A 23,437-nucleotide genomic window follows, 5' to 3' on the forward strand; every position below is an offset into this window, starting at 1 on the left:
TGATGTTTTGTCATTTAATATGTTTTGCTACGTGGTAATTTTTGATTAATAAAATTGCATGTTTAAAAACATCCTTAGAGAAAATCCCTTCTTTTCTGTTTTGGTTAGATACTTTTATAATAAATTATTGTTATGAAACTGAATTTTCAATTTGAAAATCAAATCAAAATTTAGAAGACAATCCTGAGTCTTATCCATTCGATCGATAAAATCATAGGTTGCTGTAAAATAAGTATTGAACTGGTGCATGTTCTTTCATAATCCCCTTCCTCTACAAATATTTTCCAAATCCTTGTTAAAAATTTTACTAAAAAAATATGGAATACAAGATGTTCTGTAAAGACCACCTTTAATATGCACTTTTGAAAACTTATTAAAATATTAGCAAAAATGATATACTTTAAGGGTCGCATATTATTGTTTAAGCGAGGAAAAAACAAAAAAGCTTTAATAAAATGACAAATCGCAATACTACAGGAAGGTGGATGCAATGAGCAACAATACAGGTTAGAAAGCGAGAGGATTCCATAGAAGAAAACAATTTAAACAATATATATATATATGTATATATATATATATATATGTATGTATATGTATATATATATATATATATATATATATATATATATATATATATATATATATATATATATATATATATATATATACTGCGTGACAATTGCTAAGAAACAGTTACAATGTTTGGAATAATTAATATTAGACATTACTTGAAGAAATAAACTTATTACAAATTATTATTTATTTAGTAGAGTCAATGTGCACTTATTATTATGCAAAATGGTGCTAACATCAAAACATCGGAAAACAATAAAATTAAAAGTAAAAACATGTCCCTAGGGCGATTTTTAAACTGCATCGAAAAACGGATCTTCTTGCCAAAATGAAACAGATCTGAATACCTCGATAAGATGTGCGATTATCTTCGACACTAATTAACATTTTGCATCTGTTATCAGGGTGCGTAGCCAAATCTTTCAACAAAAAGTACGCACCTTTTAAGTACTTTCTAAGCACTCAAATATTTTTAAGCACTATACACATTAACAAAATGCAAAATAATTTTCAAAGACTTTGATGAATGAAAAAAGCCACCTTTAATGAGCCACCAATGAAAAAAGCCACCTTTAAATGCTTTTAAATAACGAAAATTGAAAATGAGCACTTTTTAAAAACGCTACGCACCATGGTTGTTCATATTGTCGAATAAATTATCAAAGGCGTCCTTAGAGTATATAGTTAATCTTTTTTCCTAAGGTGGTTTTCAGCTGTTGCATGGTTTGGAGAGCAGATGTTCTTAGTGAGGGTATCTTAGGCACACTCCATAGAATTTAGATTAGGGGAAGTACGCAGGTCATTGCATACGAACAATATCTTCACTTTTTAGTGCGTCCGATACCTCAGCGCTCCTGTATGTTGTAATCCATAAAGAAAAAGCCTGAACCTACCACTCCCTTGAAAAGATCTAGAATATTTTTATAATACTGTTGCGATATAACGTTCAAAGATGAGAAGCGGTGTTCAGCCCACACTATCTTGCCTGAGCTACACCCAATCACGTTCATAAACACAGTTTCATTTTCTCTCTACACTAACTGGTTGCCAGAATCACTCAAACTCATTTGCCAAGAGACAAAAGCCCTATTAGATGACTAAATAATTTTTTGATTAACTAAAACATCACATTGCCTCCATCATGTCAAAAACTTACATTAATTGCTAACAAGATAAAGATGTTACTAAATCCTCAACTCATTAATTCTTTAATCACTTTCTCATTCGCTATATCATTTAAAACTGACCAAATAATTGACTAACTAACTGAATGACCATTGCAGTAATTTTAGCCACTAACGTACTATAAGATAATGACTAACTAAATATTTCATTAAATATCCAATTCATTGTCTTTTTCTTTATCTCACATCTATATATAAGACGTCTATTGGTCTGTTATGAGTAATATGTCTCCTATTGATAAAGGTGTGTCATTTTTATTTTGTGCATGCTGATACTTTTAGATAAATAAAATTAAAACAAATGAAGAAAATGTTAAAACAAACTAAACACAAGATATTTTTCATGTGCATATCCTCAGCTCACATATCCATCTCGATATATGAACCTATTTCAACATATAGATTACGTAGCCCACATATGAACGACTTGAAATATGAAATAAAGAAAAATAGAAATGCACAGGTTTCTTCATTTTTCTCAGAAAGCATTTTTTAAAAATTTAAATATTCTAGTTAGTAAAAAATTTCATCAATAGGTGGCGATTTTGCGGAGAAGCAACAAAACAAATGTTTTCTATCACATGTCATATAATTTCAAACTAAATATTTCCAGGAGCGTCTGCTAATTTTCTATTCACATAGCAAATACATTATATGTGCAAACAATGACTCTTCCAAAAATATTGTTTTATTGATCTTTTCTTGGTCAGCAGCACCATCTGATGAAAAACACTGTTTTACTAGTTATGGAAGGCATTAAGATGAAACAATCAAGTTTGAAGTACATTTTCGTCTCAATGCCTTCCATTTTCAAATAAAAATATCAAAATTAAAAAAAAGAAATTTCATGCACCTAGTGAGAGAGCTAAGAAAAGCAATAAGCTAATCTAGATTCTAGAGAAAAACTGTAACTTAAATAAAATTAAAAATCTTAAAGTTTAATATGAATTAATTGTAAGATTTTTAATTATGGGATAGTATGAGTAGGATGTGGAAACTGTCCAAACTTAACCCAACATTTGAGCGAATAGTCAGGAGCCTATTGTATATTCGAATTATGATGGTGCAATCGCTGCTTTAATTCTTTAATCAATTTATTTTTTTATCACTGAGCCGCGATGGCTTAGAGAATAGAGCGTTCGCCTTCCAATGATGTGAACCGGGGTTCGATTCCGGCGATGGCTGGTCAATACGAATTCCACATCGTATTGCTTGCACCGACCACAGTGCTGACGTGAAATTTTCTCAGTGGTAGACGGATCATGGGTTAGAGTCAGTCCTTGCAGTCAGGCTAACAGTGAGAGGTTCTCTTTTCTTCCTCTCCATTTAACACAAATGGGGGTTAGTTTCACCAGGAAGTCCTCCACAAAGGCAAATTTTTCCCAATACTTGATTCAGGAGTTCCCTTGTCTTCTGGATTGGGTTCAAAATGACAAGGCTACGGAGTTGAATATTAGTAGTCGTAAATCCAAAAATTAGGTCGGCTGTTCAATGACGGTTATAAAATATAATTAATTACGAATGCAAAAATACTTATTAATAAATAGCACAAAGGTGAGCATTTATGACTCGATAGAATCAGAATACCTCTACAGCATTCTTCATTTTTGTCTTCTCTGCCTACTACAATGGTAGGCTCCTAAATTTCAAATTTTTAAACAAAGGATAGGTAGTATGGAATCTTGGCAACTGTGGACCTGAAAATCTGGAGCCTAATGTATTTCAATTATCTGAAGCAGATTCGATTTCAAATACCTTGGATAATACAGGTTCAACTGTAATAGTGAATTAATTATTTAATTTAAATCCTAAACACTGTGTCACAAGTTAAGACAAAAAGTATACATAACATCTTAATAGTAAAATATTTATTTAGTTTCCTTTCAGAATTTAAAATCTTACAGTACAATTAACAGGACAAACAAATAAAACAATTAGAATTCTTCATTGTTTCAACCAGGGTTTTCTGATTTAAATCAACTCCCTTAAAAAAAAAAATTCTTGATTTTTATAGTCTGTATTAATGTATAATAAATTTGAGCACTTAGGAAACAATATCAGAAAAATTTTAGGTTTTCTGTATTTTCAGAATGCAAAATTAATTTCTAAATCTGAAATTTTATGAAGATATTCTAATGTAGCTTCAAGAAAAGTTAAAAATTATTTTGTTTGATATTTTTTAAATTCCAGTGCTTACATAAGACAGCATAAGTTTGTTTCAAAATTAAAGTTTCTTGTTAAATTGGATTTAAAATTTGCATACTTTAACTCGTTTCTTAGAATATACTCATATATTTCTATACTTCATTTAAATAAATTATATTGATTTATTTAAATGAAGTATAGAAATTGTATTATTTATTGCTATAAAATAAGCATTATTTATTGCTATATTTTTCCTGCAGCAGAACACTTTTAAATATATTGTGACAATTTATTTTAAACATTTGAATTTGAATCACATTTAAAAAAATTTAACTTAAAATCATGAACCCTGGTTTCAGTAAACATCAAAAAAGCATCTGACTAAAGCAAAGAAAAAAAAAGAAAGAAAAAAAAACAACCTTAAAAAAATTATATACACAAGGCAATGACGTATTTGATTTTGAAAGAACTATTTAGAGAGCCAACATTTAATATTTTCTAAGATACTAAGTAATCTTTAAACTTTAAAGATTACTTTAAAAAACATTTATTAAAACACATTTCTTTTTTTCTGTGACAGAAACTCATTTCCAAACATCTTTTCTTTAGACATTATCACAGACATTATAATACAAATAAACCTGAATCAAAAACACTTCTTGAACAATCTCTTTACACTTCATAAAAAATGTGTATTCATATCAAGTTATTGATAACCATCATAATTGGAAAAAAGTCTGTTAAATCCTGAAATCGGATCTGTATTTTCGCATTCATAAAAAAGTTAGATGAAACTAGTTATCACAAAATTTGAATAATAAGTCCTATGTTTTTAGAATTTTATTTGATTCTAAGCCGGCCTGGCGATTCCCCTATTTATCAGAGTCTCGTGGATGTACACATCTTCCCCGGGAACACTAACATCAATTAGAGTCAGTTCTAGTTCTAACACTTTGTTACCACGAGATTCTCGGTAAGTCTTTCTGCGCACAATTGAAGAAAATACTTTTTCCTCGACCATGTTTTTAAATTCGACACAGTGAAGAGGTCTCCAATCCCTTTCTACAGGTTTAATACCTAAAAGAAAGAAAAAAATTAGTACAACGAATGGCATGTTTTTTCGACAGTAGAAAAAAAAAATGGAAGAAATAGGTTTCCTCCAAACCAAGAGGAAAAAATCAAAAAACAAAAAAGTTTTGAGCTAATTTCTATTAATGAGGTTGGCTTCATTATATATTAGTAATACTTCTTCAAATATTCTAGTAAACAATAATCTGTACAAAAACTCTGTTTCAATAGGGATTGTTTTAGGAAATTGACTCAACTTTAGGGAATTTTCTAAAATGTACCAAAACTAGGAGAATTTCAATGAATCCAGGAGAAACTAGTCGGGGAAAAATTAAGCACCGTTTAAGTACTTTTTAAGCACTCAAAATTACTTTTAAGCACTACATACATTAACAAAATGCAAAATAATTTTCAAAGACTTATGATCATTACAAAATAACTAGTTTCTGACAAAGAACTCTTTTCTTTATTATATTAGCCATTATAAAATATTCAAGAGATTTTTGGGTTCGATATCAGAGGGTGAAAAAAGAAGCCTAAAATTGAGAATGCTGCAGAGTTGCACATGAGAGTGCAATTATCTTACAGAACCCTGCTCAGTAGACGGACACGCAGACTCGCAAGTATTTCATCAAACATGTAAAATGATTGGTGCTTTGAAACGCTATTGGTATGCCGAAATGGATTGTGGTTGGATAAATTGTGAAAACCTTGATAGAACAATGTGAAAAGCACGCTTTTGCATAATACGTGGCGAAAATCAAAATGGTAAAGTAAAAATCTCATTTTTGAAAAGGGAAAATTAAGCACTTTTTAAAAACACCCAATGAAAAAAAGCACCTTTAAGAGCTTTTAAAAAACTAAAATCGAAAATAAGCACCTTAAAGCACTTTTTAAAAACCCTGCGCACCATGATAAGGAAAAAAATTCATTTAATGAGTTTCTTAAGAAGTTAAAACAATAGTAATTTTGTCTAAATGAATATAGTAAAACACAATTTAACAAAATTGTTAAAATAACATAGTCAAATTTAAATTTTATTAATACTGAAATTAGTGATGGGGCCGAATACCGAATATTCGGCCAAATACCGAATATTCGGTGGCCGAATACTTACTTTTTAAAAATTTCTCTTTTGATTGTATTTAAAGTAATTTTCATATTTTAAATTAAAAATGAAATAAATATTTACAAAATTGCTTTTTTAATCTTTGTATATTTAAAAAGAATTTAACAACTTGATTTATTTTTTGTAATAATTTAAAAATCTTGATGCCAATAACAAGGCAATATGGCTTTTATAAATCGAAATAATTTATAATAGCATATTTTAGCTATAGTTATTCTTGTAATTTATATGCTATTTTATTTAAAATAAGAACTCATTACTACTGTTAAATGTATTCTTAACTTTCTTTTTTGTCAGAAAAATTATTAAAACCGAGAAAATTAAGAACTTTTTAAAAAGTTTCACTTTTGAAATTTTAATTTTGTAATTAAATAATTTTTAAATTAAAAATGAAATAAATATTAACAAATTTGCTTTTTTAAACTTTCTGTATTTCAGATAGTATTCACACTTCTATTTAACAAACTATATATATTTGTATTTTAATGTAAAAGATTCCAATGCTTGTTTAAATACACATGATGATAAATTTGCAACGAGAAAACGTTTTTATTTAAGTAACATTATTAAATACACTTATGTATTATACAACTTAAATTGAGTAAATGATAGATTTTCTAATAATTAATGCAGTGAAATGTAACTCTGCAATATTCATGATTAAATATATTTAAAAGCACATTTAAAAAAATATCTTTCTTTATTATTATGAATTTATTCAGCCAAATATCTAATAATATTCATATTCAGTCGAATGATTTCAGTATTCGGCTAGGCCGAATAGTGGCCGAATATTCGTTACATCCCTAACTGCAATATTAATAAATTATACACTAAAGATACAAACCACATACTGAATTGACAATTATAAATAGCATAAATTTTATTAACAAAAATAAAATATGATAGATACATTTTAAAATTCTGTATAAAGCTAAAAAAATATATATCTTCATTTCTTGTGTTATAATAAATTGTATGATTGAATTTAAGCTATTTTTTATGATAGTTATTGCTAGACAACTTTATTGATTATTTTTAGTTACTATTTTGCTTAATTTGTTTTGGTTATTTCCAGTGTCCTGACTTAAATAGGTATCTTCATAGCCAACCCTGGTTTATGAAGAGCTTGCACTCAGTAAACAACTTCAATTTTTAACTCCTGATAAATTTTAACTTTCTTTATGTACCGACCAGACTTTTAAGCATCACTAATATTTTAATATAACATTGAAACAACAAAATTTCATGTTGGGACTTGTCTGACATTGTAATAAGATTTTCCGTTTATCATTACAAGTTGATAAAACATGATTATTTGAAGTTGAGCGTCACCCGTGGAACTATTTAGTTACTGATATTTCATTCGAGTACACCATTTTATGATTCCTCATTTCTCAGCTTTCTATTTCGATCAATTTTGCATGCAAGTCTCTCACACTTTTGTAATGATTCACTAATACTTTAATCTATTTATAAATTAAAACATTTAAATATTTGAAAATACTTAACATTAAAAAAAATTTTTGTCTAAGTGTATAATATATTTTATTTAATGAGATAAAAACGTATTTCGGATAATTTTTTAATAATTTGGTATGTAAAAAGATAACATAGTTTTGCTTTATAAAGACATTTTTAAAAAGCACAGCTATAAACAATGTAAATATAAGGTTACATCATCCTCACATGGCACCAAAACAATTCACATTGATTCTCATTCTTGTGCTCACGTGATTTAAGAAACCAATAACAATAAAAAAAAATTAAACTCTTAGCGAAACTCATTTTTAATCAAATAAAGCAGTAAACTAAAATCCTTCAAATTATCTTATAAAAGAATCATCCATAGTTTAAACTACAAATGAATCCTTGATAAAAAAAAATTTATGACAACCCCCATGTGACCTTTCTAGTGTTGCAAACTATTAGCATGCAAAATCCCATTGCAATCAAACTACAGATAAACAAGATGAAAGGGACACACAAACATTTATTGTTGTATATAACTATTATACAGATTAATAATAGTAAAATTATTTACCAGCTAAAGATGCTTTGATTGCTTGGCAAGGCAAATGTCTGAAATTGGAGTAGAGGCTCTGAAGTTGAGACATATTCACTGTCAAAAGGTCACCATAATCCACGTAGTTCACAAGAATCTAAAAAAAAAAAAAAAACTCATAGGAGATTGTAAAAATATTACATTACGAAACGTTATGGATTGTGTAACATTGTATTGATGAGTATATCTCATATTCTCAGGCAAATGTCTCACGAAATTGTTCATACAAATAACCTGGCCACAGTGGGACCACAAGCAATCGTAAAAAATATTCCTGATGATGTCGAATTTATATGGCGTAAGACTGTAATTATAAAAATGCACAGTGTGCTTAAATCAAGGGTTCCAAATTTTTTAGGCCACCGAACCCTTAATGACCCAACTTTTCATTGAACCCTGATTCAGTCACGTGCAGAGGGGTGGAGGCAAAAGGGGTCTCTTACTTCCAGTCTAAAGGGGCATCAAATCTACAACTAACCATACTAAAACTTTAAATTTATTAAGTTATTCTGAAATTAAATTTTATAAGCAATTGTTTGGCTAATGCAAAATATTCTATGAAGAATAAAATATGATTGTCATAAATTTATAAATCTTTAAAATTTAAGGGTAAAAATAAAAATATTTTGTTTGAATTAAAAAATTTTACCATGAGGTGTTTCAATTCGCATTTATATAAAAAGAAGTGGATTCAAAATCTGGATTTAAATTTTTATAAATAATTATGTCATTTCCAATGTAATTTTAAAAAAAAAAAAATGTAGGTTTTCAGCCCCTTTTATTATATTCCTTCTATTATCAAGGAGTTTGGTTCGGACACCTCCACATCTGTGCCTGCATGCTTATAATATAACTGTGGAAAAATTAAAAATGATTTTAAAAATCTCTAGAGTGAAGACTGAAATTTCATTGTTTTTAATCTATTAAAGCTTTAAAACTACCTTTCATGCCAGACAGTTACATTACAGGTCTGGAGTAGCTTGTAGTTAAGTTTTGAATTTGTTTTTAGTGTATGAGCTGAAAACAAAAAACAAAAAAAAGAACTGCTATAAGCATGGCTATTAAAGAAATACATTTATTTGCATATTTAAGGCGCAATTTTCCAAATTTCAACTAGAAATTTTTATAATTAGTGATAAACGAAATTTCTATAGGAATAACATTACATACGATAGCAAAATGAAAATGGCTAGAAATGAATGAAAAGCTACCAAACTGAACACAACAAGAATCTATTGAATTCAAAATTTTAATTTCGTAAATTATCGATTTTTCATTAACTTTGAATTAAAAAGGGTGCTGCTTAGCCATGTCTGGTATGTTTTATTTTTCAGTGATGTTGGAAAGAGTTAGTCAGGTTCTTGTTTCTTTAATAAATATTTATGGAGGAAAATAGTTGTTTGCAGACATTTTATTTTTTCACTTTTGTATCTAAGGGAATTAAGTTCAGACACAAATTTATTTATTAAAGTTTTGATATTAACTGAAATCCAACACCAGAATTTCATTTATATTATTTTTGGCATAAAATTAAATTATTCTACTTACTGATCTGTTATAAGAATGTGGTACATCAGTTTCATTTTTTCTTCTAAATTACAGAATACAATATTTGTTTGTTATTAAATATAATTGTGCAATTAGTTCAGAACTAAATATGTTCTAAAAAGTAGAAAAATATAAAATATTTTTATAAAATTGAGTGCACTTTGCTCAGTCATGTTTTATTTTAATGGTGTGCTTTATTCTACCCTATTGCACATTTTTTTAAAATATGATCTTATTAAGAACAACAGTGACTTAAATTGATAAACGCTTTTGTTTTCTAGTTTCATTTATTTTTAATTAAATGCAAAACAAATATACTTTTTTTTGTTACCAATTGAAGATTTATTTATTTAGCACCATCAGATTAAGATGCACCACTAAACATAATAAACTGCTTCATTGAATTTATAGTACAGGAGAGAAATATAATATATTTGGATTAGTTAAGTGATGTATCAGGAATCGCACATTTTCTTGTTGTTGTTATAATGTTGGATCATTCGCAAAATAAACTCGCCTAGACAACATTTTAAAAATAATATGAAAGCATCATGTATAATGGAAAGAAACAATTAACACACTATAAAACCACATGATAACTCATTTTGAATAATAATTTTACGGCTAAAAATGTAATAGACACTTAATTTCTGCTTTAACTTAACAGATTAATAATTATAAAAATGGAATAACTTTCTGTTTTTACTTTATATTACAATTAATGTTAATGCCGTTCATTAGTTGTTACATAAATATTCACTTCAAATGATAATTTTTAGGTTTTAATAGGAATTCAAAAGCCAATTGCTGCTTAGTTACTTTTTTTGCTTTTGAAAAAAATTGGCCACTAGAAAATTTGCTTCTATTAGCCATTAGGAAAATTTTTAAAGATTTTTAATGACAACCGAAATTCTATTCCACTTTAAAATTATGTGTCCTCTCACGATTGAATAAACAATCTTTATTTTTAATGTCCAATACCTTAACTGTATGTGTAAAAGAAAAGACTTACCTGAACAGGATCATCACTTATGATAGATTGCAATTGTGATCGATACCAGTGACCATCTGAATGTCTGACAGCATAATACTCATTCACTTTTAACAGGCTCAATTCCATTTCAATCAAGTTATCCTAATAAAAAAAAATGTTTATGTACAGGGTGATCCGTATATGTTATGGCAAACTCTTGCCACACATCAAAAGGAATTTCATAGAAGCGTGCGACTGCTTGGGGGCCGTTAATGAACAGTTACCCTTTGTGTCCCTTTAAACAGATACTTTTATTAATCTAATTAATTTTTTTAATAACTGTTGAAAATTACATTTGGTAGTAGCTGTTGTATGGTAATTTTAATGACCAGCTTTAAAAATCATTAAATTGAAATAAAACTATTTCACAGCCTATTTGATGTGATTTTGGAAAATAATTGATAGAAAACATGAAATTAAGATAAATAAAAACACTGATTGTTAGGCAAAAAAAAAAAAAAAAAGGATACCTTCATTAAAAGGGAAGAGCAGTGCCCTATAGCAGTGTACAAGGACATTTTTGGTCATGGGGAGGATGGATGAGCCGTAGAAGTTTGACACAGCATTTATGATTTACAGAGCCATACAGAACAAAAATAAAAGACAAGAATACCTCTGAGGCCGAATATCATGCAAATTGTAAGTATGTAACTAGACAACATAAAAAATCTTAAATTGGAAGACTTTTGATTAAAACAACTTTTTTCTGGAAAAATAAAATAAAAAGGCAGATTTTTTAAGGGGTGGCAGCTAATTTTTACAAAAAGTGCAAGGAGGACACACCTATAAGATCAATGGGCAACCGGAGTGCACCATTCTTTTAAAAACGCTTAAGAAGAATACTGTTACAACAAAAAATATTCAAGAGCAGAGAAATTTCAGGAATAGAAAGGGCAAGTGCAAAAGTAATTAAAGTGTCCAAAATATGTATGAATAAAAATAAATATTACCTCTGAAGAATAAAACTGATCCATTTGACTACCTAATTCAGTTGTCTCCTTATTAGTTATTAAAGGCTGGATCTAAAAAATCAAATGGTTTTTAATAAAAGAAAGCTATAGGAAAAACAGAGAGGAATACAATATATTCGGGGGAGATTGTTGAGACACTAAGTGAAAAATCCTGGAATATTTATTTGCAAAAAATTTATATCAATTTACATATCATGCATGTTTTGTACATAACATACTTTTTTAAAATTAGATTTAGAATTAAAATACCTACCAATGTAGAATATGACTCTTTTATAGTAACTAATTTAAGAAAAGTATTAGCTCTTACAAGAAGGGTGATGCTGAATTTTTAAAATCATGTGAATATAAAAAGCGATATTGAATTTTAAAAACATGTAAATACAAATCGTGGCATTGTATTTTTAAATCACATTAATACGAATCGCAACGTGAAACTTTTAAATTAGATAAATATGAAGATTGATTTTGATATTCAAATTCATGAATAAGAATAGCGATATTAACGGATTCCAGCACAATTCTAAATGGCAAAAATCGGCCAAACCAAAAGAATCATATTGCCGGAATAATTAAGTAAGCATCTTTGTTAGCGAGAATTAACAAACATTACAAAATTTGAATTTTAGTTTGAGAATTCTGAGAAAATTTCGTTTTTGATTAGCGAAAGTCAGAGAACCAATAGTCTTGGGAAAAGTGTAATTACGAGATAGTGCCAGAAGAATCATATGAATGCTCCTAATTTTTAGATGGATAATACTAAAAATCCGTAATTTTGAGGTACCCCCAGAATAAAATCACCTTTAAACTATAATATTTTTAAAATGAACAATTTATAACTATTGCACTTAATTTTAAATGATATAGGTTTCATTAACTTAGTATCAGACACATAATTGTGTTTGCTTTACTAGCTTCTACATGAAATTCTATATGAATAAGTTTTAACTATATATCCATTTTCATACAATATAAAGTTTGATAAACTTTGTGCCCCATTTATTATTATCATTGCTTTATTAGTATCAACTATTGTGCTTTAAATGGTTATTTTTCATACATTATACTTCCAAAGTAAACTAAAACTAAGGAAGATTATGGAAATTACATTTGAAAAATTAAAAATAGAATTTTTCGAGATTTAAGATTGATCATATTGTGACAAGTGAAGTGACAATTGGAAAATTTTCCTCATTCTTTCAAATGTAGAAGTTTAAGTTTCTCTTATATGAGACAATTTGCAAATTGGCTGAAAGCAATCAGTCTTTTCTTACTTTCTTAAACAGAATAAAAACTACCATTTATCAGCTTAACTAAACTACTGTTTAAAACTAAATAAAGGATCTTGATTAAAGTTGCTGAAACAGAAAATAGTTGCTTCAGTAGCCTTACATATAAAAAACAGTAGCCTAATCAGTCAAGGGAGAAAAAGTATTAAGATGATTTTTTCATCTACACACAACTATATTATATGAATGAAAATATTTAATTATTTCAATTATGAAAATATTTTTTATAGTCCAGCTGACAAATAAGCAGTGAATAATTGAGAAATTATATGGCATATTTTGGCATCCAATTAATATACATTTGATGATGTATTTTAACAAACCCGGAAGCTAATCTAGTAGCCTAGGGTTGTCATTTACGTCTGGCAAGTCTTGAAAATGGGAGTCTTATGTTGTCCTGCATTTTTTTTTTTTTTTAAGAAAATTTGGAAAATAAGAGGGTTTTAATATCCAACGAAAGCAATGCTCATACCCCCAGATCAGCAAAAATAAGCAAATCACAAACTTCATCGCCATTAGGTGCTTATTTAATATTTGAGCGGCCTATGGCTAAAATTTTTTCATAAAGATTGTTTTTCTCTGTAAAAATTTTTTTAAATGTTTTAAAAATCAAAAATAACTAATTTCACTTAAAAAATAATAATAAAAAAAATCAAATAACTTACGTAAAAAATGTCTGGATTTGCAGACATGGTAACAAAGATATCAAATATTTGGCCTATGTCTGGAACTTCTGAAAGCTTGAGAGGTTGCAGATTATGCGCATCAACTGCATCAGGACTTTTTAAATTATCAGGAGTCATCACCCATTTAAAGCTTTAAAATGATGAAATAAATGGTTAACACAGCAACAGAAATAACAAGAAAATTATGAGGTGAGGAAGAAGAAATCTACTAACTCATTCGTTAAATTGGAAGGTGTAGTTGGACTAGAAGAGCTTCGGGTTGAGTAGGTGGATCTGGATAAATTGGCAGACCTAGGAACTGGTGGTGGGATAATATTTTCAACCAATGCTGATGAATTGGGCGTAGGGAGACTTGTTCTATGAAAGAAATTTGAAGCAATGTTACAAATCAATTAACTATAAAATTTATTTAACAATAAAGTCAAATTAGAGAAAAGTTTTACTATGCAGTACTAACGCTGCTTTCCTTAAAGTTAATTCAGTCTCAAAGCAAACAGATTTTAAAACACAGTTCCAGTAGATCTGTGAATTCATTGGCTGATGGCGTTTTTCAGATTATTTTTCAGGGATGTTTCAATCACAGTCTCCAATGATCAGCTTTAGTCCAACTTATATAAAAACTACTACATTTTTAATTCACAAAAATGGATCAAATACTTTTATGAATATTTTAAAGCAAAATGCAAGAACAGTAATATAAAAAAAAATATATAATTCAAAAAGTAAAATACATAAATAAATGTGGACTATTTTTTATAAAATCATATATATCTTATCTAACTAGAAGAGAAATAATTCTACAATGGATTTCCAGTCTTTGCGGAGAAACGAGATTTTTGTTACATATAAAAACTATTAATCTAAGCTATTTAATTACCCCAAAACTAATTAAAAATTTAAACAAAGTGAGACCTCTTGCTCATTTACGGACATAAGATTAAGTAGCAGGAGAAAAAAGACCTTAGCTAAAATCTTTTACTATCTGGGAGCAAAAATAAATATTTTCAAATCTGATAAAAATAATTCAAAAACTATTGACAATATTAAAACTCTGCTTGATATTTCAGTTCGGGATGAGGAAAAGAATTTTATTGATTATTTAGCAATTTACATGGAAATGTCAAAAACTAAAACAAAAGATGAATTTTAAATCAAAACAGTATACATACTTGAATAATTCAGGTTTGTTTGCAAGACTTTCATTGATGGATATAATGAAGGAATCGCCATTTTGGTAAGTACGTTTATACAAGTTAACTTGAGGAAGAGTAGTCCCACTACCTTCATTTATAACCTAAATAAATGAATATAATAGTAAATTAAATAAAGCAAGATAATATGAGAAATAATCTAGGTAACAGAGGAATTTAACTGAAATTATTGACAGTAGCTTTTATTTATTTATGTTTTTTGGAGGCGCTGAACATGAATCTTTATTTTGAGACACATTTTTTCCCCTAGAATAATCCTGTTCTTAGTACATGACTTTTTTTTAAATTTTTTTCTGATGGCGTATTAGAAAACTAGAGAAAATTTCCTAGGAAACTTGCACTTACAATATGACTGTATAATAATAAAACAACGAATTACGTTTATGAGGAAAATAAAATCAGTACTAAAAAGTCGCTTTTCATGCTTAAATGAAAATAGAGAATAGTTAATGGAGATTTAAAATGTCATTAAAATTCTCGATTGAAATAGTAAAGTATTTATGTATAAAAAAATCACTCCCTGAAGAAAATACTTTCCAATCCCAAATAACTGTGTTTATTTCTAAACCTTCTTCAAAATCATTATTTTTAACATTAGTTCCATTTTTGAACCTTGTCTCTCTTTTTAAATTTTAGGCTTTTCACACTCATGTGAATTTTTCCATCCCCTCCATTCATCTAAGTTGAGTTTCCAAATCTTACCGGATATTCATAATTTTCTTAAAACCTACCTTAAACTACAATTTTTAGTCTTTCTTTTTGGGATGTACAGTGCGGGAAAAAAAACACGAACTACCCTGAATAACTTTTGATCTAATGATTGGAACTTCTTGATCTAGGATTCTATCTTAATGGCTCTAGAGGATGACTTCAAATATGCTAAATAATAAGAGCAGACGATATTTTAAGTTATGAAGTCAGGCACAAAAACATGCTTTATCTGAATACCTCTTATTTGACGGATTCAGATTTCTGACCCTTAAATACGTAAAAAAAAAATTTTTTTTTTTGCTTAAGTTCTCAAGATATAGCAAAATGTGCAAAAAGTAAACTTAACGTTAAGGGGACCAAACTCTGGAGGGCTTTCCTGACCAAATTATTAGGACCATAATTCCCAGATTGCAGCTACTTCCTATATTTTGGCAGTCAAAAATCCGAATGTGTCAAAAAAAAGTTGTCTATTCAGAGAATGTACTCTTCTATGACTGATTTCGTAACTTAAAATATCATCTGCATATATAGTCTTATTAATTAGCATATTTGAGGTCAAACCTCGAATCATTAAGATTGAGTCTTAGAACGTGAAAATCTGATCGTTAGATCAAAAGTTATTCAGAGTAGTCCATTTTTTGGCGTACTGTACAGTAGGTTACAAATGAATAAAATATTTAAAATGGGGTAAAATCTGCAATGCATTTATTATTGCAAGTCGTGATGTTCAAAATAAAAATGTTTGCATTCTATAGTATTTAATATATTGCCGAAATACTTTCATAACTTTCCTTGTTGAGGAAACTAATGCATTATCATTGCAATAAATTTGTTTATGCACACGGAGGATATTTGTTTGAAACAACAAGGCCCTGTCTCGTTAGCGAATTTCCCGTCTGCTAAATAACATAAACTTATGAACCATAAACACACACTTTAGCCTCACTTGAAACTAGGGTAACATTTTTTTTTTATTTTGCAGTTGTGGCACATAATTTTTTTAGCCATGTAACAAAATTGATTAAACTAAAGTAAACTATGTCTTACTCTTATAAGAAGTTCTTCAGAAATAGGAGCCAATTCCATTAGCTTAGAAACTGCCTCAGATGTCCATTCTGCATCTGGTGATGGCAAAGCACTATACAACTCACATTTGATGGCCTGAAAAAATAATAAAAACACAGCTAACTTTATTAAATTATAGAAACTATTAGTTACACTGCACATACATATACATGAGGCATTTATACTAAGGTAATTCTAATCAATAAGGTACAGTTATATCGGGTTTTCGCTAAGCTTTTTATATATATTTAAGGCGACTAAAGCAACTATTTTATATCTATACATAAAATAATGGTATTGGTACAACTGTATATAAGTTAAAAATATAGAGAATGATATAATAAAGATCTTATCTTTATTATATTATCTTAAACTTATTTTATGAGTTCCATATATTTGCAGCTTAGGCACAGTAAATAAAACTTATTAATTTCTTTTGTTTCTCTCTGTTTTCTTTTAATCCTTTTTGTCATTATTGCGCTATATATCTACATATATATATACGTACACGGTCGAACTTCATTAATGTGAACTAATTTTCGACTCCCAGCCAAATTGTGTATGGATACAATGCTTTAAAGTACTTATAATGTTTAACGTGATAGGTGAATTTCGATTTCATTGCTCTTAGGAAAATATTTACTTTTACTATGAACAGAAAATTTATTTCTTCTCTGACAAGTAAGAAAATTTCAAAATTAGAGCAGTAAAAGGAAAGAGTTGTATCAATTGAACTTGTTGAGGGGGGGTGCTTTTCCACACGCCGATAAGATAGCATTTATCTCGGCTCCAACATAATGATATTGCTTATGGAAATGACAGATCGGATGAGCACCCAAGTATCCCATTAATTATACAATATTTTTTTCCATATGCTCTTATTCTTTTGTCTTGCATTTTACTAAATCAGTGCCAGTTAAAATTACAGCATATTTTTTTTCCTTCCTTTAAACTCATAATTCAGTTTTTAAAAAATAAATGATATAATTACAAATATAATTTAATAATAAAACATACGCTAAATTGAGATTTAAATTTTCAATAAGTCCGACACTGTTGAAAAAACTAATTGTTGCAAAAATAAAATAGTATTCAAATGTTTTCCACTAAAAAATTACGACAGAGACAATAGTACCAGGAGTAAAACTTCTTAGTTTTTTCATTTTAACAATTATTCTCATTTTATAAACATAAATGGCACTACAACTAGTTAGTGTTTACAATGATATAGCATAGATTAAATAGTTTACTTCGAAAAATCATTTAGCAAATTATTTTATTCCACTTCTTCAAATTCTTCATACAATCTTTTAATGATAATTCTGTTTAAAACAACTGCAATTCACAACAGTCAGCAGCACTTTCCTTTCTCCCAGCACAAGCAAAGAAGATCGAACAAATAAAAAAGCAACTGCTGAAACATTTGACAATGATATATTTGTTTTATCTCGCCTTTACCCGATTTCAGCGACGATGACGACAAAACAAAATAAATATATTAGATGCAACATACAATATGGAAACAAATTACTGAGTACAGTATATAATAAATACCTGTGGTCCAACAATAGATAAAAATTCACTGAAAGGTTGCAGTTTGCAAATTTCATCACTAGAAACAATACTTTTGTTTCCATAATCAATGAAATAGACTTCAACCTAAAATAAAGTTACAGTTGAAAATAATATTTTCTAGTTTGTAACTATCATAATAAATCAGAGAGAGCACAAATAAATTAATAAAGTCCATTAAAAATTAAGATTCAATTTATCATAAAAACAGTAATATATATAATTCTAAATAGAGAGTTTACAAGATTAAAGTTATTATCAACAAATACAATATATATTTGCCAAATAAACCATTAAAAGTGCAATAATAACTACCATAGTAGTGGGGGAAAAAAATCAAGCAGAAGACACAAACATTCGATTTAAATAAAATATGAAATATCCCCCTGCAATTCAGGAATTTTTAAGATTTTCTTAGAATTAACAAAGAGAAACAAAGTATTTAAAAACATTTTTATAAAACTAGTTACAAAAAACTTCAAACTAAGACCACAAAACTTCCCACTTCTGACTGATTAAATAGAATGGAATTTATTTTAAAATTAGTTTGTAGTGTTTTATAATTATGTTATGCATATAGGTTAAGTTATAATAACAAAAAATGGACATTTTAAATTTCCAAATAAAAATTTCTCAAAATAAATAAAAAAATAATGAAAATTACAGATTTCTTTTTTTTTTTTTAATTAAATGAAGATTTAAGTCCATAATTGTAAAAAAATAGTATCTTTCTTTGTCTAAAAAAAATCTGAGATTTATTTCATTATTTAGTAGAGCTATTAATAGAATCACAGATAGAGAAGCTGTACATGCTCACTGTTACTTAAAAATATCTGATTTTTGTCCATTAGAGTGTGTTGCAATTATTTTTAATAAGTACCATTTTAAAATCACGATTTTTATTCAGAATACACTAAATAAAAAGGACAAAAGCCTGGGCTCATAAAGTTCATGTGATTTTTAAACCATGTGGGTCTGGGGAAGTAAAGGTGGACGGTGCACAACGCTGTCCACAAAGCATCCTGCTCTCTGACATCTGAAATTTAACCTGAATCCAATGGTTAATGTAACAGTACAGTAAAATCTCAACTTATTTCAAGATTCGATATTACTTATTTTATTGAGGAAGAAATGCCATACTCCCACAAAAATAAAGAAATATCCCAATTAGCGCTTATTAAAAACTATATAAAGGAAAAAAGCTATTACAGTTAGAAATAAAAATTATTCAAATTATTTACAATAGATAAATATAAAAAAAAGTGGCTAAAATGAAGAAAAATGTGAGGGAAACACAAAAAAAAATCTTTCTTAATTATCTCTTCTTATACTGAAACCTCAAAATTCTCAGGTATAAATATTACAGCCTTTTACTGAAAAAATTTCCAGACAATAATAAAAAAAAACCTAAATCATGAAGTAAAAAAAAAGATAGAAAGAAAAGGTGATTTTAGAATAGCTATATCAATAAAACTTATTAATAGCCCATTCACCTTGTATCCCTTAAAAAAAAATTGAAGTTTTGTTGTTTGAATTTTATTGTTTTTTTGAGATTTCTCGTTTATTGAATTGGTGATATTCTGGAACTTACTGCACTTTATAAATTTACTTTCATCGTATACTTATACCTTTACAGACACACAATAATCTTGAATAAAAATCTATTCTGCTTTGTTTTTGTTATTAAAATCTTTACTTAGTTCTAAAAATTTTTCTAAAATATGAAAAAACAATGAAGAAATCTTGAAGAATTAGGAGCTATAATAAAGCTAATACATTATAGGACCCAAAATCCGGCACTCACGGGGCCGACGAAATTCCGTATTTCGGAATTTGCCGAATTTCGGATCTCTTCCGGAAATTCCAATATGGCGCCCATATATTACGATAATTCAATTACGCTGTTAATTTCAGAAAAACCAATAAATTTAGCTAAATTTCAATTGTAGATTATGATGGGATGAATTTAAAACTGTCCCATCTTTAGAAATTTCATTAATTAAAATAATAATCTATATGATATAATCAAGAAGAAATAATTCAAGATGAAATAATCAGAATCCTCCGAAAAAGAAATAATTTCGAGATCATTGTGCTCGTTTTTTCGTTTACATAACTTTTTGTTTTAACAAAAGACGCCCACCACGCTAAACAAAAGGAATATAAAAAAAAAACTAACAAGGAACTACAAAAAAAGTAACAATTAATGCTAAGAAACTAACAATTAATAACTACAAAAAAGAAGCAAACAACTAATAACGATAAAAATAGACAAGTTAGCAAGTAACAAAAAAAGTAACAGTTAATAACTAATAAAAAGATAAATAAATCCAATTTAAAAAAAAGCAGCAAAAGGGATAGAATTCATTTTGTACACCAAGTGAGAAAGAAGTTTCAATGCCATAAGGGTGTGGCTAATTTATGGTCAAACAGGAGAGGGAAAGGTGGGGACAAACCAGTAAAGCACTTGCACAATTGTCAAGATTGATTGATCAGTTTCTCCCAACTTGCATTTCTTTATTTTGTTCATTGGAAATGCAGATGCTTTTACTTTTCAATTTCAACTCCTTTAGGAATAGATGTTTTGTTTGACACAGATTTATTAATTTTTCTCTTCATGTTTTTATTTTTAAAGGATAAAATATAGTTGCAGTAGAACTCCAATTATCCAAATCAATCGGGACCGGACCCCATTCGGATAATTGGATTTTTTTTTTAAAAAAAATGCTTATTTTAAATAACTACTGTTTGTATAGTGGAAATGAGGGGAAAAAATGTTTTTAGGGATTTCTTCTAAGGATTTCAACAATTCTTCTATGGGATGAGTTGGTGTATTATCAACAATCAAAAGCACAGGACTTCCAACAGATATTTGGCTTTTTTTCACTTTAGGAATGAAAATTTTATCGTACCAATCTGTAAACAGTGCTGCAGTCATCCAAGCTTTCTATTGGTTTTTATAAAATAGGGGAAGTTTTTTGATATTTTTAAATGCTCTTGGGCATTTTGACTTCCCTATTAACAGAAGGGGTATTTTATGGCTCCCAGTTGAGTTCGGGCAGTTAAGCACAGTAACGCGGTCTTTACTAGCTTTATGCCCTGGAGCACTAGGAGGCTTTGACACTGCACTCTCTTTTAGAGGCTAAAGTGGTTTTGGGTAAAGCTTTCCATATTAGACCAGTCTCATCAGCGTTGTATAAGAAGTCGGAATCGTAAGAGGCTGCTATAACTTTAAATTTTTCAATAAACTCGTCAGAAGCTGGGGAGTCTGCAGATAACTTTTCACCACTTAAATCTAGTTCACGAATACCGTGCCTAGACTTAAAATTCTTTAGCCAGCCGTTACTTGCTTTGAAAGATAAATAACCCAGCTTTTCAGCTAAGATCTTAGCTTTTTCACAAATCTTTGTCCTATCTTGTAAACTTTCTCTGCATAAATCTTTCCTTGGCTTTACTAAAATTTTATTTCATTCATATAAAAAAAAGAATAAAAAAAGAGAAACTTATCTTTTCATATTTCCATAGGAATTCTGAAAGCGATTCGGATAGTTGGAGTTCGGATAATTGGAGTTCTACTGTACTTACTTACTTCAAGAGGAAAAAAAAATCGAAATAAAAAGAAAATATGACTGATTTTTTTTTTCTCTAATCAATAAAAATTTCTTAAAAAAGAAAATTAGGTCGGATTAAGTGCCGAATTTCGGGTCCTGTTGGATTTCGGGATGCCGGATTAGGGGTCCCATACTGTACAGCAATTGTAATTTTTTAAAAAGGGGTTCATAAAAAAAAAGACAAATGAATCTTGGTTCTGTTACTTACTTTGTCTTCCTCTATTGAGGAACTAGGATTTTGTGTAAGAACAGCACGATACCATAAACCATCTTCATATTTAGCAGCAAAGATCATGTCATGGGGTATTGTTTCAGCTTTTGAACGAGATTCCTGAAAATTCATGAAATTCCTCTTATTATTATATAAAACAATAATGCATTGCAAAGTCATAACTTTTAATGGAAGAGCTGTTATTTAATATTTTTCATTATGTTTCTTCTTTCTTTTGAGTTACATAATCTTGACAACTACTACAATATAGAACTTCAAAACAAAACCTATCTGAATGCACATAATTTTACATTCAAAGTAATTTTAGAAAAAAGTGATAATAGAATATTATACTAATTAATTTCCCCTTATACTAATTGATCCAATAAGGATATGCCCCATTAAATTACTGTCATAAAGAACATAGGATCATTTGAAATTTTTGCACAAATAGGAGCAGGAGCCCAAAAAATTCTTAATTGTAAATTAATTCATTGTATGTACAAGCTAAAATTACTAAAAGCTTTTTATAAATGATACATTCAAATTTTTGACCTGCAAAAGTTGCTCATATTCATGTGATTCTTTAATCTGGGCTTGTTTCAGATAATCATAATTCTACCAACTCTAATGGTGGAAGTTTTTAGCATTTTATATATTTAAAGTACTAAGTACAAATATTTAATCCTTTTTCCTCCAAAGTTTGCATTTTATTTACTTTTTAAACAAACTTCTTTTTAGACAAGCAGAAAAAAAAAGAGTATGGTTTAATGTCCAATATAAACAGGCCACAGCTTGCGAGAGATGGGTTAGTATTATTTCTTTCAGTAATAGTTACGAATTGATAAAACTTAATATATTAATTCAGATCTTAATAAAGGGTATGAAAAATTACTAAGTAAAAACTTGGTAATTTTTATTTGTTTGTTACATTGTTTTATTAATTAAAGATTAATTATTAAAGTTATATTAATTAAAGATTAAAGTTTTATTAATTAAAGATAAATTTTATTAAACATTGCTTTATTAAATCTTACTTAAGTTGTATTTGCTTATAAGGCACTCACTCCCAGTAGGTTTTTTTTTTAGTTACTTTTAAATCATAGCTTTATTTAAGACTACATTTCGGATAATTAATTTTTTTTTTCTGTTTCCTTCTTAAAATAAAAGCTCACCTCGAAAGATGGCGAAAGCTTCTCAAGTTGTTCTTCCAGCCAGCTATCATCAGATATATTTCTCAAGTAAATTTCACCAGAATCTTCAACGTGACTTAAATAATAACCACCGGAAGATACGGAAAGCTGTAACAAAACATAATTCAATATGAAATTTTTGCACAAATGTAATAGACAAAAAAAAAAAAAA

At 28.4% G+C, this 23,437-nt stretch overlaps 2 protein-coding genes across 6 annotated transcripts in view; one reads left to right on the forward strand and one right to left on the reverse strand.

The window, feature by feature from the left end:
• Positions 1 to 71, forward strand: part of LOC147805251 (uncharacterized) — a 17,698-nt gene extending 17,627 nt beyond the window's left edge. For all 4 annotated transcript variants that reach the window (XR_015428612.1, XR_015428610.1, XR_015428611.1 and 1 more), the window contains one exon: positions 1 to 71. This exon is cut by the window's left edge and continues 310 nt beyond it. The gene's annotated coding sequence lies outside the window, so the exon portion shown is untranslated.
• Positions 72 to 3,610: 3,539 nt separating this feature from the next.
• The window catches only part of tapas (tudor domain-containing protein 7 tapas), a 71,975-nt gene continuing 52,148 nt past the window's right edge, over positions 3,611 to 23,437 (reverse strand). For both annotated transcript variants that reach the window (XM_087149768.1, XM_087149769.1), the window contains exons 16-26: positions 23,248 to 23,373; positions 22,070 to 22,192; positions 18,233 to 18,337; positions 16,661 to 16,774; positions 14,861 to 14,985; positions 13,905 to 14,048; positions 13,671 to 13,821; positions 11,696 to 11,767; positions 10,725 to 10,847; positions 8,144 to 8,261; positions 3,611 to 4,979 (exon numbers count right to left, since the gene is read on the reverse strand). In XM_087149768.1, coding sequence (XP_087005894.1) covers positions 4,753 to 4,979; positions 8,144 to 8,261; positions 10,725 to 10,847; positions 11,696 to 11,767; positions 13,671 to 13,821; positions 13,905 to 14,048; positions 14,861 to 14,985; positions 16,661 to 16,774; positions 18,233 to 18,337; positions 22,070 to 22,192; positions 23,248 to 23,373 — 1,428 coding nt within the window. In that variant the 3' untranslated portion in view covers positions 3,611 to 4,752. The remainder of the gene's footprint in view (positions 4,980 to 8,143; positions 8,262 to 10,724; positions 10,848 to 11,695; positions 11,768 to 13,670; positions 13,822 to 13,904; positions 14,049 to 14,860; positions 14,986 to 16,660; positions 16,775 to 18,232; positions 18,338 to 22,069; positions 22,193 to 23,247; positions 23,374 to 23,437) is intronic.

This window comes from Parasteatoda tepidariorum, chromosome 8 (genome assembly GCF_982258835.1).
Source record: "Parasteatoda tepidariorum strain Cologne lab strain chromosome 8, Ptep-v5.0, whole genome shotgun sequence".
Lineage (NCBI taxonomy): Eukaryota > Metazoa > Arthropoda > Arachnida > Araneae > Theridiidae > Parasteatoda > Parasteatoda tepidariorum.